The 17,026-nt window shown below is 38.0% G+C and overlaps 1 protein-coding gene across 1 annotated transcript in view; it reads right to left on the minus strand.

Moving 5' to 3' along the window:
* Window positions 1-17,026, minus strand: part of RBL1 (RB transcriptional corepressor like 1) — a 64,300-nt gene that overhangs the window by 12,483 nt on the left and 34,791 nt on the right. Inside the window, exons 13-18 of the mRNA XM_037044021.1 lie at window positions 14,881-15,045; window positions 10,513-10,645; window positions 9,197-9,463; window positions 8,219-8,430; window positions 2,310-2,486; window positions 514-585 (exon numbers count right to left, since the gene is read on the minus strand). Of these exons, the coding sequence (XP_036899916.1) occupies window positions 514-585; window positions 2,310-2,486; window positions 8,219-8,430; window positions 9,197-9,463; window positions 10,513-10,645; window positions 14,881-15,045 (1,026 nt within the window). The remainder of the gene's footprint in view (window positions 1-513; window positions 586-2,309; window positions 2,487-8,218; window positions 8,431-9,196; window positions 9,464-10,512; window positions 10,646-14,880; window positions 15,046-17,026) is intronic.

Genomic DNA, 17,026 nt, shown 5'->3' on the forward strand with positions numbered 1-17,026 from the left:
GCCAGGCCACTATGCTAACACTTTATATTTGCATGACTGAAAAGTTGTAAAGGATTCTCACCACAGCTATTATAACAACATTATCAGAAATTCTTGTCATCTATTCAAAGATATAAACACTATGATTCTTAGCAGATGGCAAAAGAAACTAAATTTAAGTTAATAAATCCTCAATTTTCACTGGATTTAAATATCATCAGAGACTCAAATCTTATGCAATCAAAGATGATTATTATATATATTTTCTCATTAGATTCTCTAGTGAAAAATGTTCCTACTCAACTGATGAACAAATGAAAAAGGAGACTGTGTAAAAAGTATATGGAAATATATGTGGGAGTCAGGAACAGCCAATGGCCTGGCTTCTACTGAAACTGCCTCTTGAATTTAATGATTATCTATTAAACCAAAAAACCTAAAATACAGTAGAACTATAAAAGAAATTTATCTTTTACATGACTTCTCATGAGAGAAATACAAATCTAATTTTGGACAAGAAGAAACATAACTCACGTGACTATTAGCTTGGGGCTGATTCCTATAACTTTTCATTATTTCTTGAAAAGTTCTTTCTTCTTTTGTTACCTAAGGAAAAGAAAAACTGCATTTTTCAACTGCTCTTAAAAGAAAAATGGCTCTGAACAAACACCTCAATTACAGGCTGGCACTGGAGAGCAATCTTGCAGAAAGCCATTAACCTTAGGCCAGTCCATGACTAAAAACCTCTACCATATATGATTTGGACTAACTTCAAAGTTCAGGCTTTGTGGCCTGTGGGGACCTAGCTAATAGTTTCATTAATCAAAAGCACCAAGATAGCTATGGCATGGCTTTACTGAAAATGACTTTGTAAAAAGAATGATATAAGAAAACCAGGGTGGGAGGTAATATAAGGGCGCTAAATGGTAATGCAAAAAGATACAATAAAAAATTTTTAAATGAAAAAAAAAACCGCCCTCAAATGTGCTGAATCTTCCGTGCAGTCTTACATTTTATTAAATTTCATTTACCTATTTAAAAGTAAATTAATTAAATACTTAATTATAAAAAATGTCTTGTGGTGATTCACAATAAAAATGAGCGGTTATCACAGGATTAGGCTTTTAACATGTCAGGACAGACTGTATGGTTCTAATGCTTTGACAGAAAAGTCGCACTGATGGCTACAAAGAAGAAAATACATCAGTGATCCATAAAGGAATGCCTTCTGGTCTATTCATTATCAATAAAGTTCACTTAAATTACTCTCTCCCTCTGCTTCACAGTGCATTAGCATTTAACCTGTTCTCCACAATGTTGAGCTAGAAAATAGCAAAGCCTGAGCTTTATTGTTCTTTGGAATACACACATGATTAGTTAATACCATTTATTAATAGCTATTTGTATAGAGCTTTTTTGTTTTTCAAATTGTAATTACAGTTTATTTAGAAAGCAACAGAGGCAGGAAAAGCGAGCCAGCTGGATGTGGACTCAGGAAACAAGTTACAGAGGCACAGAAGGGCTCTCGAAGCTTAGGAGAAAGCGAGCAAAGTACACCTGAACAGATGTGAGACAGTGAGGGCACCTGTACAAAGATTTTAAAGACGCATTGAGACAGGTGCCACAAAGAAATTTGAAAACATGTCCTCTGTCCACCCCAAAAAGCTTAACAATTAGGACTTAACTGTGTATGTCTGCTAGGACAGCCAGTGTAGCCAACAGTCGTGCCCAGAGTTGCAGATGACTGTTTCAGATACAGCAGAAACTTAAAAAAGAAGGTATGTTGTTTTATAACCTAAAACATGCTGCAGCGAGCAGGGAATAAAGTGTTCTTCAGAGGTGGAACCGTAAGTTACAGGAAAGAAATACGTTACAGAAGCTATTTTATACCAGATTATTATTAATCAGGAGATCCCAGGCCCTAGGTTGCCCCTTATTGTAGAACATTAGCCAAGGTAACACTCAGCTCTGGGCCTTAGTTATTCACCTACAGTGTAATGATCACGTTACTTTAAAGTACCAGATTACAGGTACCATGGGGTATGGAAATGGTGTTGTCACATTAATAGTGGGAAGAGCTACTTTACAACAAATGGTCTCTAAGACCTGTTCTGAATTCTTTACAACCAATGCAAGCTGATTACTATAAAACTAAATGGAGAATCCAGAGAATAGGCAAAGTAGCTGGAATTTACTACTCCATCAATGATGATGGGTACTGTTGGCTTACAGCACTTTAGGGAAACTACAGATCAAGTACAACAGATTTTTACTTCATACTTCAAATACAGGCAACCAGTGCAAAGAATTTGCCCCAGCTTACACATTACCTTTGCCATGATGTAAAAGGCACAAAGAAGGAGCTGATCCAAATGTCTGTCTTTCATTAGGTCAGGGCAGTGAACTAAAGTGAATTCAAAACACGTCCATATCTTCCTTCGTAACTCATTTGAAACATCCAGTTTTAAACATAAATCACGTAAGCGTACACTTGCCAAGTGATAGACCTAAGGCAGAAGGTAGCACATTGATGCAACAAAACAAGTAAAAATAACTTCTAAAATTTATGTCTTACCATGAACATGGGCTTTCAGGTCAAGATTAACAAGCACCAAGGCAGTTGATACGTTAAATTACATAAAATTTCCATTCTACAGTACTAGTTCACTGCTATGGCAGAGAGAAATAGATTAAAGCAAACTTCTCTTCAAAAAAACTACCTTAAAAGTTATTTTTGAAAAGATAAATGTCTCCTGATACTCTATGCTGCCATCTACATAAAGTAAGAATGTAGAATTTCTACATTCTACATAAAATGTGGAATTTACCTGTGTTACAACCATTATGAATAAGTAATTTTTCAAGTGTTCAGAAGTCTCTTTTTGGGGGGGAAGGGAAGTTCAGATAAAATTGTTAGAAAACCTAAAATGTCAGAAAATAAATAATTAAAATGAATGTTTGACTCAAAAAATGAGTCAGAAAGCAAAACCATTTAAAGAATTTCCCATGTAGTCTACATTGTTTTTATGAACATATGAAAGAGACTTTAAATGAGAAACCTGGATTTTTTAAATGTATTCAGAATAATTTCGGCACAATGCCCTGAGCCTTTTACATACACGAGTTATCATATGAACTGATACTAATGGAAATGACCTGAAGGTCCTGCAAGATTCTAAAGTGGTTTCTAATCATCTCAGAAGCATTATGTTTTATTATGTTAAGAAATGGTAACCTTCCCGTGGTAATCCTAAACCAGACTATTCTGCTCGAACTAAGTCTTTAAATTGACATGCTCAGGGAAGAAAACTAAAAAAGAACAAGGCATTACCTACAGAAAAGTATCTCTGGCAGGGAAAAAATCCATAGAGCTTAAAAACAAATGTAAGTTATCCAATACATGGCTCTGATAGAAAGACAGAGACAAGTGGTTGACTCCAAAGCTACCTGTGATTAATTTTATAGCAACTCATTTTCAGCATCCCCTCCTTGTGTCTGGAACTCCTGGGGCCGGAGCAGTGAGAAAGATGCTAGAACTTTACATTCATGAAAAAGATAACAGATACGGTCTTAGCATGGATTAAATATAATATGTAAGTAAGTAATAATTGTTAGATGTCTTTTACAGAGCTGATCCAATGCCTTACACAGATTTTTAAAAAATAGTATTTTGTTGTCATTATAGTTTTCCTACTTTTTTCCTTATTTACCCCTTCCACCTGGTACCCCTCATTCCCTCTGACAATTTTCCCCCTTCGTTCATGTCCATAGGTCATGCATATAAAGTTCTTTGGCTCCATTACCTACACTATTCTTTTTTTTAAGCAATTAAATTCGTTTTCTTTTTTTAGATTTTTATTTATCTTTAGAGGGTAAGGGAAGGAGAGAGGGAGAGAAACATCAATGTGTGGTTGCCTCTCGTGCGTCCCCCTGCTGGGAATTGGCCTGCAACCCAGGACCGTGCCCTGACTGGGAATCGAACGATCCTTTGGTTTGCAGGCCCGCACTCAATCCATTGAGCTATGCCAGCCAGGCCTATACTATTCTTAACCTCCCCCTGCCTATTCGCTACCTACCAATTTGTCCCCCATCCCCTTCTCAAATGATAACCCTCCAAATGATCTCCATATCTATGATTCTGTTTCTGTTTTACTTGTTTTTTGGTTTCAATTGTTGATAGTTGTGAATTGATTCCCATTTTAATGTTCATGGTTTTGATCTTCTTCTTCTTAAGTAAGTCCCTTTAACATTTCATGTAATAATGGCTTGGTGATGATGACCTCCTTTAGCTTTACCTTGTCTCAGAAGCACTTTATCTGCCCTTCAATTCTAAATGATAGCTTTGCTGGTTAGAGTAATCTAGGTTGTTTGGTCTTTGCTTTTCATCACTTTGAATACTTTTTGCAAGTCCCTTCTAGCCTGCAAAGTTTCTTTTGATAAATCAGCTGAGTCTTATGGAAACTCCTTTGTAGGTAACTCTCTGCTTTCTTCTTGCTGCTTTGAAGATTCTTTCTTTACCTTTAACCTTTGGCATTTTAATTATGATATGTGTTGGTGTGGTCCTCTTTGTTTCCCTCTTATTTGGGACTATGCTTCAAGGACTTGTATGTCTGGTTAATTCATCAAATTAGAAAAGTTTTCTTTCATTATTTTTTTAAAATATATTTTATTGATTATACCATTACAGTTGTTCTATTCCCCCCTTCATTCCCCTCCACCTGCACACTCCCTCCCCCACCCTTCTCCCCCCTTAGTTTATAACCACGTGTCTCAAGTTCTTTAGATTCTATATTTCCCCTACTATTCTTGCCCTCCCCCCTATCTATTTTCTACCTACCCTCTATGCTATTTTCTGTGCCTTCTCCCCACTTCTCCTCCTCCCACTCCCCTGTTGCTAACCCTCCATGTGTTCTTCATTTCTATGGTTCCACTCCTGATTTAGCTGTCCTCTTGGTTTGCTTTTGTTTTAGGTGTGGTTGTTAATAACTGTGAGTTTGCTGTCCTTTCACTGTTAACATTTTTCATCTTCTTTTTCTTACATATAAGTCCCTTTAGCATTTCATATAATAAGGGCTTGGTGATGATGAACTCCTTGAATTTGACCTTATCTGAGAAGCACTTTATCTGTCCTTCCATTCTAAATGAAAGCTTTGCTGGATAAAGCAATCTTGGCTGTAGGTCTTTGGATTTCATGACTTGGAATACTTCTTTCCAGCCCCTTCTTGCCTGTAAGGTCTCTTTTGAGAAATCCGCTGACAGTCTGATGGGCACTCCTTTGTAGGTGACTGTCCCCTTATCCCTTGCTGCTTCTAGGATTCTCTCCTTCATTTTAGTCTTGGCTAATGTAATTATGATGTGCCTTGGTGTGTTCCTTCTTGGGTCCAAGTTCTTTGGGACTCTCTGAGCTTCCTGGATTTCCTGGAAGTCTATTTCCTTTGCCAGACTGGGGAAGTTCTCCTTTATTATTTGTTCAAATACGTTTTCCACTCGTGGCTGTTTCTTTCCCCCTTCTGGTACCCCTATAATCCAGATGTTGGAATGTTTAAAGATGTCCTGGAGGTTCCTAAGCCTCTCCTTGTTGTTTTGAATTCTCATTTCTTCATTCCTTTCTGGTTGGATGTTTTGTTCTTCCTTCTGGTCCATTCCATTGATTTGAGTCCCAGTTTCCTTTCCATCGCTATTGGTTTCCTGGACATCTCCCTTCATTTCAATTAGTTTAGCCTTCATATGTTCCTCTAATTTGTGACTATAATCAACCAGTTCTGTGAGCATCCTGATACACAGTGTTTTGAATTGTGCTTCTGAGAGGCTGGCAATTTCTCAGTGGCTGAGAGTTGTCGGCTCTGGGACTTTGAGTTCTTCTTGCACCATCTTTTGGGCTGTTCGCGCCTGTTCCGTAGCAGGATTGGAGCCCTAAGGTGTTCACTAGAGCAGGGCAACTAAGTCGCTGGATTGTGATGTTGTATGTGGGGGCGGGGTCAACGAGGAACAATGGCTACCGTCTGTGGCCTCCCGCCACGGCCCCCACGGGTGATGCAGCTGTCACTGTCACCAGGCCCACGCGTTTAGTCCCACTGCACGTGAGTGTGCCACCGCCGTCAGCCCTCGCCCTCTGGGGCCTGCGTGATCCGACTCACTGTGTGCGAATGTGCGACCACGGTCAGTCTGCCCCACACCCTGACTGGGTCCGGGCTGCCTGCGCGCCTGGGTCGGGGGATCTGTCCTGCCCGACCCTGCTCCGCTGCTGGCTCCGCCCCTCTTACCGTCCCCATTGAAAGGTTAGTGGTTGTCGGATTTCTGTATAATTCAATTTTCTGTTTTTTGGCTGTGTCTTTGTTCTCCAAACCTTTGTTATATTCAAACTTGGTTGTGGGAGAAGGCACAGTGTTTCCACCTATGCCTCCGTCTTGGCGGAAGTCTCTTTCATTATTTTTTTAAATAAGCTTTCAATTTCTTGCTCTTCCTCTTCTCCTTCTAGCACCCCTATGACTCAAATATTGGTACATGTAAAGTTGTCCCAGAGGCTCCTTACCACATCCTCATTTTTTTCTTCCTGCTGTTCTGATTGAATGTTTTTTTTTCTTCCTATGTTCTAAATCACTGATTTGATTCTTGGCTTCATCGACTACACTGTTGGTTCCCTGTATATATTTTTTCTTTTTTCTTTTTAAAGATTTGTTTTTAGAGAGGGGGAGGGAAAGAGAGGGAGAGAAACATCAATGTGTGGTTGCCTCTCAAGCACCTCTTCCTGGGGACCTGGCCCGCAACCCAGGCATATGCCCTGACTGAGAATTGAGCCAGCAACCTTTTGGTTCGTAGGCTGGCAACCAATTCACTGAGCCATACCAACCAGAACTAATTTTTCTTTATTTAACTTAGTGTAACTTGCATTTCTGCCTGGGTCTTTTTTATAAGCTGTTGAAGTACCTAATGAGTTCCCTGAGCATCTTCATAAGCAGTGCTTTGAATTCTGCACCTGATAGATTGCTTATCTCCACCTTGTATCGTTCTTTTTCTGAAGTTTTGTTCTGTTCTTTCATTCAGATCATATTTCTTTGTCTCCTCATTTTGGTAGCCTCCCTGTATTTGTTTCTATTTATTAGGTAGAGCTGCTTGACTCCCTGTCTTAGTAGCTTGGCCTATTGTAGAAATGCACACCAGTAAGTTGGATGGGGCAGAGTCTTAAGTAATGGCCTAGGTGGGGCAACCCATGTGAACCAGGTTGATGGAGTCTCAGCTATGGTGCCACCTGCTTTGTAGCTCTGTATGCAGGAGGACTCAGAAAAGGGACAGTGGCTGCAGCCTGGCCTCTGGAGTTTTATCCAGAAGGGATCTGTCCTTTAAACTCACCCTAATGTCAGACACTTCAGTTTCTCCCCATTGCTATCCTTCAGGCTGCTGCTGTGGTGCTACAGCCCAGAAGGAGTCAGCATAAGCCCTAAGTCCATTGCAGGCCCTTTAAGAGCAGACATCTGAGAATCCTGCAGTTTCTTCCATTGCCCCAACCCCTACTGGTTTTTATAGCCAGAAGTTATGGGGACTTATCTTCCTGGCACTAGAACCTTGGGCTGGGTGGTCTGGTGTGGGGCTGGGATCCCTTGCTGCCAAAGTTTCCCTCCCGATTTTTATCCACCACATGTAAGTGTGGGACCACCTGTTCCATCTCCATGCATCTCTGCTCCTCCTACCCGTTTGGATGAATGTGACTACTGTAATTCCTTAGTTGTCGGACTTCTGTACAGCTCAATTTTCTGATGATTCTGGGTGATAGCTGTAGTTTAGTCAAAATTTTTGCTGCAGTTGTGTGAAGAGGTGAACCGTGTTTACCTATACCTCCTCTTGACCAGAAGTCCCCAAGATGCACACATTCTGGATGGCTTCTTCTTCTAACAAAAAATTCACAGTTGCCCCAGCTGGGAGGCTCAGTTTGTTGGAGCATCATCCCAAACAACAAAAGGTTGAGGGGTTGATTACCCGGTCAGGGCACCTAAGTTGCAGTATGACCCCTGGTCAGGGTGCATATGGGAGGCAACTGATCGATGTTTCTCTCTCTCTTCTATCCTCTTTCTCTAAAATCTATAAACATAGCCTTGGGTGAGGATTAGAAAAAAGGTTAAAATCATATATTTTGTTATATATATTTTACCACACACACACAAAAAGAAACAAAAGCTGCTGTTACTCAATCTTTCTTGCAGTGATTAAATGAGATCTTTTTAGACGCTATAAAGTCACGTACCTTTCTATAAAAGAGTGCTAGGGACCCAGTTCTCTTTGGTCTGCTTAGTCCGGTTGGATGTAGCTCTTGTGCTTTAGTCAGATGAGTTTGTCTTGGAGAAGCACCACTTAATGACTGAGCAGTAAGTGACACAGGACTCTCAACTCTGGACTCCGGAGTTGTGTTCATGGAAATTGGTATCAGTGTGATCTCCCCAGCATCATTTGCAATACCTAAATGTAAAAGCAAGAATTCTGTTTTAGCAGGAAGCTGTATGTGCTTCAGAAAAGTTGTCAATTATATCTATCCACCTAAGTGTACAAGTATAGGAATATGGTAGAAAAAGAGAGGAAAGCCACAAAAATAGTAATTCTAAGTTATAGTATTATTTTCTATTCTGTTTTATTTTGAGCATTTAAGGACTTTTTAATTAAAAAAAAAAACTCTTGCTCAATATACTGATTTGTAAAGCTCAGATAAGAAAATAAATCCTAACAGAAGGGTAGTATATTTATAAAATGTGAAAATTCAAGGAGAAAGTACAGTTTGAAAACAATACAAAAGGGTGGGGCACAGAATTTTTAAGGCAGTGCAACTATTCTGTATAATACTATAATGGTTCAGAGGTGTCACCAGATATTTGTCAAAAGCCATAGAATATACAGTATCAAGAGTGAACACTAATGTGAACTTTGGACTGGAGGTGATAATAATGTGTCAGTGTAGATTCACCAGTTGTAACAAATGTAACCTCTGGGTGTAGAAGTGTTGATGGTAAGGGAGGCTGTGTGTGTTTGGGGGCAAAGAATATATGGGAAATTTTCGTACCTTCCACTCAATTTTGCTATAAACCAAAATTGCTCTAAAAATAATAAATAAATAAATTTAAGTTTTAAAAAATCCTGGATTAGCAAGGCTATGTGATCCAATCCAATGAGATACTTCTTAAATTTTATCCAACTGAGAAAAAAATACAAAATAAATGCATTAAAATGTTACCATGCAATGGAATTGTAACTTTATGTCCTGTTGTCCCCGTTACTATGGCTGTGGCCATTGTTAAAAGACTTTGCCCAGGTGAAATTGATATGTTTTCAGCTGTAATGCTTGAAGAAGGAGCAATTTTCAATTTTTTTCCTTCTGTTATAATCCTGTCCATAAGCACTTCCTTTGGGGGGTCGTCCCCAAAAAGTCTTCTCTTAGCACTTCCTGCAGTAGGAGAACTGTAGCGTTCATGAACAGAAATTGGAGACAATGGCTGCATATCTAGTAAAGAGAAAAATAAATTGAAAACAATTTGATATGTATTCCAAAATAATGAACCAGGTTCATTCATTCATTGGACAAAAAGAAATTGAGTTACCATTCTAGGCAATAGGAATCCAGCAGTGACTAACATGGCCTCTGTCCTCCTAAGTCTAGGAGGGGAAAGTGGGCCTGCAGTAAGTCCTTACAATAAAACGCGAAAATGATAGCTTACCTTCCTGGTTTCTTGAACCTCTGCCTATGTTAAAAGAGCAAAATGTTAAGGGTAAAGTAGAAGGTTTATCTCCCCAGAGTCAAGGCTCAATATTACTGTTTTCTAAAAATTTTCTATTATTTCATTCTCTTGACTGAACCCTTACAAGACAATAACTTGTTCCTCTAGTTATAAAAATAATATATGTCCTGAATGTTCATAGCAGCATTATTCATAATATCCAACAAGTGGAAATAACTGAACTGTCCATCAACTAATGAATAAACACACAATATCCATTCAATAAAACATTATACATTCATAAAGGTGAATGAAGTAGTGGTATATGCTACAACATATATATACCTTGAAAATACGCTAAATGAAAGAAGCTATCCCTGCCCCTCAAAGATAAATTAATAAAATCTTTAAAAAATAGATTATATTCAAAATCAGACTGGAAATCTTATTACTTTAACATGAAAAAGCATAGAACAAGCCACACTATAATGCTGACATAAGCATTTAGCCTCCTTCAAATCCTGATGAAAAAATAAATAATATATTAATAAGACTAGCTCAGTTGGTTGGAGCATCATCCCATACACCAAAAGACTGTGGGTTTGATTCCTGTTCAGAACACACACCTAAGCTGCAGGTTAGAGCCCCAGTTGGGGCACGTATGGGAGGCAACAGATCAATGTTTCTCTCTCACATTGATGTTTCAATCTTTCTCTCCTTCACCCTCTTTCTAAAATCAAACATATCCTCCAGTGAGGATAAAGAAAAATACTTGAAAGTTTCTTTGAAAAATGATCTTTGTTATTTTTCATTGTTTTGCCAATGTTGAACCTACCCCTTCGAAGACCTCCGCTGTCTGTCCGAACTTCTTTTACCCTTGGATGCATGAGTGGAGACATTGGCATCATGGGAAGATGTCCCTGTATATTTCCCCCATTTCCTGTTTCAAAGTTATTTGGAAATATAACCTGTTGAAAACAAAAACCCTTTGCTTTAGATACAGATAAACCTACTTATGAAAACTTGTAACAGAAAAAAATGGAGACTTCTTAACTTCTTTTACTACGTAATGTCCCCTTCCTTTTTTCTTCACAAAATGTAAAAACTTTACATAAAGTGCTCAATAGTTAATGTTGTTAAATATATGTAAAGAGTTCATCTCACTTAATCTCATAATGTATCTATTTAACAATTAGAAGTAAACCTGTGAGGTAGGCACTATCATTCTCCACCTAGAGATGAAAGAATTAAGGCTCAAAATGTGAAATTTGCCCAAGGACACACTAGTACTAATTAATAGAGAAAGAGCCTCATTTCAAATCCTTTTCCTTCAAGTTCATGGCTTTTTAATCACTTCCCCAATAGATTTTTATAATAGAAATAATAATGAATACTAAAGATTGTCCCATTAATCACAGTGCTACAAAAAATAACTCATAGAAGAGAGATTTTTTTTTTTTTAGAAACCATTTTCTTTTAAGTTCTTCCTGATCTTGGAGAGTTCCTTCAATAGCTTGGAATTAGGGGAAAGTTTAAGATTAAAGTATAAGGTGATGGAAAAGCAAGTAAGAATAAAAAGAATTACAAAAGAGTAACAGAAATGAAGGGAAAAACTCAATTTCTGGCTTCCAGCAAGTATGGACGCACAGGTAGACAAGCTTTGCTTCCTCCCACAACCAAAGGAAGAATAAAAATAAATTTAAACTGCCAGAAAATTGAATTGCATGGAAGTCTGACAACCAAAGAGTTAAAGAAACATTCATCCAGACTAGTAGGAGGGGTGGAGACAGGAAGCTGGGGCAGTTAGGACCATGAGAAAGTGTGACTAGCTGTGGCGGCTCGCAGACAGGGACAGGGAAGGCAGTGGCTGGTGGACTAGGCGGTCCAACATTCATGCAAGGAGAAGCAAGGAAGAAAAACTGGGGAGCGAGACAAATCAAGCAACCCAGGGCTACAGTGCAGGAAACTAAGGTCTCAAAATCTATGGGGGTTACAGCAGTGAGAGAAACTTATCTTACAGGCGAGTCTGTTGAAGGGGCCCACGAGACACTAGAACATACACAAACCCACCCATCCGGGAATCAGCACCTAAAAAGGCACAATCTGCTTGTGGGAAGCGAGGAAAGTGGCTGAAAGCAGGGTAAGAGGCAAGCAGGCAGCATTGTCCCCTCTCTGACCCCTCCCCCTCATACAGCACCGCGACACCAGCAATGTGGGTTGCCCCACCCTGGCGAATACCTAAGGTTCCACTCCTTACAATGTAACAGGTGTACCCAGACAAAGAAATATGACCCAAATGAAATGAATGAAATATGGCCCAAAACTCCAAAAAAGAACTAAGTGATGAGGAGATAGCCAACCTATCAGATTCAATAGTTCAAAACATCAGTAATCAGGATACTCAAAGAAATGACTGAGCACAGATACAAAGTAGAGGAAGAAGTGAAGGCTATGCAAAGTGAAATAATACAAAATACACAGGCAACCAGCAGTGAAGGGAAGGGAAGGAAACCAGAACTCAAATCAATGATGTGGAGCAGAAGGAAGAAATAAACATTCAACTGGAACAGAATTAAGAAATAAGAATTCAAAAAAATGAGGAGAGGCTTAGGAATCTCTGGGACAACTTTAAACCTTCCAACATCTGAATCTAGGGGTGCCAGAAGGAGAAGAGGAAAAGCAAGAAATTGAAAACTTATTTGAAAAAATAATGAGGGAAAACTTCCCCACTCTAGTGAAGTAAATAGATTTCCTGGAAGTCCAGGAAGCTCAGAGAGTCCCAAAGAAGTTGGATTCAAGGAGGAACACACCAAAACACATCATAATTAAATTACTCAAGATTAAAGATAAGGAGAGAATTTTCAAAGCAGCAAGAGAAAAGGACACAATTACCTTCAAAGAAATTCCTGTAAGACTCAGCTGACTTCTTAAAAAAACAAACAAACAATAAAACTTACACTCAAGAAGGGGCTAGAAAGAAGTATTCAAAGTCATAAAAGGCAAGGACCTACAACCAAGATTACTCTATCCAGGAAAGCTATCATTTAGAATGGAAGGACAGATAAAGTGCTTCCCAGGTAAGGTCAAGTTAAAGGAGTTCATCATTACCAAGCCCCTATTATATGAAATTTTAAAGAGACTCACCCCCCCCCAAAAAAGACGGTCAAAACTATGAACAGTAAAATGACAACAAATTCACAACTATCAACAACTGAACCTAAAAAACAAAAATGAAAGCAAACTAAATAAACTAGAACAAGGCCCTGGCTGGTGTAGCTCAGTGGATTGAGCATGGGCCTGCAAACCAGAGGATTGCGGTTCGATTCCCAGTCAGGGCACATGCCTGGGTTGCAGGTCAGTTCCCAGCAGGGGACACATGAGAGGCAACCATACATTGATATTTCTCTCCCTCTCTCCTTCCCTTCCCCTCTAAAGTTAAATAAATAAAATATTTAAAAAAAACAGAACTAGAACAGAAACTGAATCATAGAAATGGAGATCACATGGAGGGTTATCAGCAGGGAGGGGGAAGAATGGGGGATAAAGGTACAGGGAATAAAGAGAATAGTTGGTAGGTACTAAATAAACAGGAGGTTAAGAATAGTATAGGAAATAAAGAAGCCAAAGAACTTACATGCACGACCCATGGACATGAATTAAGGGCAGGGAATGCTAGAGGGACTGTGTTGCTGGGTGAAGGGGGATAAAAGGCAGAAAACATGGGACAATTGTAATAGCATAATCAATAAAAAATGTTAAATGTGTTATTTGTATGTATTAAGGACAAAGTTCTATTTTTTTTAGTTCTAAATATTACTAATGAAAAGTATTTAATTCTTTATGTGGACATTTAAAAAATTAAAAGTGATAGAATTAATGGTTTATTAGATATGACACCAAAATCATAAGCAACAAAAAAGAGATAAATTACACATTATCAAAATTTAAAACTTTTTTATTCCAAAGGACTTCATCAAGAAAATATAAAGGTAACCGATAGAACATGTTGCATGCAAGGGTTCTACAGACAATATATGAATAATTCATGTAACTCAATAAAAAGTAACCCAATTTAAGAAAGGGCAAAGGATCTGAATATGTATTTCTCTAAAGAAGATATATAAATAGTTAATAAGCACATGAAAAGATGTGTGAACATCACAGGTCATCACAAGAATACAAATAAAAACTGCGAGGTATCTTTTCATGCCTACTAGAATGGCTAGAATAAAAAAGAAAACCCTGACTGGTTGGCTCAGTTGGTTGGGTGTCACCCCACAAAGCTAAAGGTTACCAGTTCAATTCCCAGTCAGAGCACATGCTTGGGTTGTGGCTTTGGTCCCACAATCCAGGGTGTGTGTAAAAGGCAACCAATTGATGTTTCTCTCTCACATAGATGTTTCTCTCCTTTTTCCCTCTTCCCCTTGCTCCAAAAATAAAATTAAAAAAATATTTTTAAAAAAGATAGATAAGTAATTTGGAGGAGATGTGGCGAAACTGAAATTTTCATACATTGATGGTGGGACTGTTAAATGGTACAGCCACTCTGGAAGAAAGTCTGACAGTTCCCCAAATGCTTAAACAGTTACTATATGACCCAGCAATTCTACTCCTAGATATATACCCAAGAAAAATAAAAACTTATCTCCACACAAAATCTTGTGCATTACTGTTCATAGAGTCATTATTTGTAAGTCAAAAGGTGGAAACAACCCAAACATCCATCAATGATTTGGTATATCCATGTAATGGAATATTATTAAGCACATAAAAAGAAATGATGTGCTGGTACATACAACATGATTGAATCTTAAAAATATTATGCTAACTGAAAGAAGCCAATCACAAAAAGAATATGACATACTGTATGATACCATTTATGTGAAAGGTCCTGAATAGGTAAATGAATAGAGACAGAAAGTAGATTACTAGTTGCATAAAGGGTTACAGGTAACCCATAAAAGGTTCCCTAGGGCTAGGGAAAAGACAGGATGTAGGAATGTGATAGCTAAAGGGTATGGTTTCCTGTTGAAGTGACAAGTATGTTCCAAAACTGAAGGTGGTGATGACTGCATACAGTGTGATTATACTAAACACCACTGACCTGTACACTCTTAATGGGTGAATGTATGGTATGTGAATTGTATCTCAATAAAGCTGTTATTTCATAAAATGACAGATTATCAGTCTTGTCCTGACTCACTTCTTCACAAGTAGGAACTTTGTTTGCAGAAGCCTGAAGAGCCTCCCACAGTGCAGAATTGTGATTCCATGCTAAACTCTCCAGAATCTGTTCTTCAATGCTGTTCAGGTGTTTCACCATGTCCCTGGAAAGTCCCTCCTCTGAGCGGATCACCACCTCAATAACCTGGAGAGAAGAACATTGAGAAGTTAATGTATTTTCTTAAAAAAATATTTTATTTATTTATCTTTGGAGGGGAAGGGGAGAGGGGGGAGAGAAACATCAATGCATGGTTGCCCCTTGTGCATTCCCCGCCAGGAACTGGCCTGCAACCCAGGCATGTGCCCTGACTAGGAATCGAACCTCGGTTGTTTGGTTTGCAGGCCTGTGCTTAATCCACTGAGCCACACCAGCCAGGGCAAGTTAATGTATTTTTAAGCAGTCAGTTCTAAACTTTGCCCTGGCTGGTATAGCTCAGTGGATTGAGCACGGGCCTGCAAACTAGAGGATCGAGGTTCGATTCCCAGTCAGGGCACATGCCTGGGTTACAGGCCAGTTCCCAGTAGGGGACTCATGAGAGGCAACCATATTGATATTTCTCTCCCTCTCTTCTTTTCTTCCCCTCTAAAGATTTATATATATATATATATATGTATATATCTATATATATATATGTATATATACACATATATTTCACATAGATTTCATGTTTTCTTTATATATGAAAAACTAAGACAATGATAGGTGAAAACTATTAACAGTCCAATAGTGGCAAAAGTCAGATACTGAGTTCCCAGTCCATTGCTATTCTGAATTTACTGCTATTTTGAATGTGAATTTACTGCTATTTTGAATGCTATTTTGAATTCACATTATTCTTCCTAATAGCTCAAAAGATCAGAATGAATAACATTGTTAAAGAAACTCTGTTCATATTGGGTTGCCCAAAGACTCTATTTATTTTATTATACAGTTCTTTCTGTATAATAGAAGACACATTTTTCATTTTCACCAATAACTTTATTGATTGGATATTTCCAGTATGTCGGCTACCTCCTATAACACTGATTGTTCTCAATTAACATCTCTATTTAATTGCTATCAACTTCAACTTGTCTACCTGACTGTGAAGTATCACCCAGCAAGAAATCTCTAGCACAAAGCACTTCTGACACATTTCATCAGTCATAGCACCTTCTCCATACACTGCACAAATCTTTTTGCATTTCAGTTGTATTTTTACCTTTCTTGAAATAATAAAATGTTATATGCCAAAAATGTTATCTTCTTCCATCTTCAATGTTAAAATGGTTACACAAAAATTCACCAACTTTGATAAGATTTAAAAAAATGGACACTGATATGACAGCTGTCACAATACAGTCTAATAAAATTGTTTTGAAAGAGGTTAAGGACAACTTAACACTACTAGGGCCACCTCACAAAAAAAACCAAAAGAACTTATTTGGTCAACCTAATATAAATGTTGCCATTTATTTCCATTTAAAAAAGAGTAAATATCTAGAACATAAAAGTATTAAGTGATTATTATTATTTATAATTAGAATCTTAATATTTACAGTTGTACTTTTTTAAAGGAGTATGTTATTTATATGGTTAAAAAACAAAGGCATTTCACTTAAGTAAAAAAGGGTTAAAATAAGTTGCCATCAAATAAGGGCAAAACAACTCTTCCCTTCAATAAAATGATATATATTTCCTAACAGTAAAGCTAAACAGCTAAATATACACATAAACATTAAAGTAGAAAGAAGCAATTTTCCCAAAGAAACTAAAAATATTTAAACCTCACTTAACTGACAATTCAGATGGAAAAGCACTGACCTCTTTTCCCTCGTATTGTCAAAGAAAAAAAACGGCAACAGCCAGCACAACAATGGCTGTCTGGTATCAGTGGTGCCTCGAACCATAAATATACAGGTCATATAATGGAGCAGGTTGCAAGTGATTTGTTAATTACTGGCACCAAAAATCCTTATATACAAGTATAGGCACATTTTGTTTTTTAAGTCTTCACCCAAGGACATGCTTATTGATTTTATAGAAAGAGTAAGGAAGGGGGAAAGAAAGGAAGAAAAACATCACAAAAGGAAGAAAAACATCACAAGAAAGGGGGAGGGAGAAAAAGAGGAAGAGAAACATCAAA

Source organism: Sturnira hondurensis, unplaced genomic scaffold, assembly GCF_014824575.4.
Source record: "Sturnira hondurensis isolate 20B ecotype Veracruz unplaced genomic scaffold, ASM1482457v3 Scaffold0004136, whole genome shotgun sequence".
Classification (NCBI taxonomy): domain Eukaryota; kingdom Metazoa; phylum Chordata; class Mammalia; order Chiroptera; family Phyllostomidae; genus Sturnira; species Sturnira hondurensis.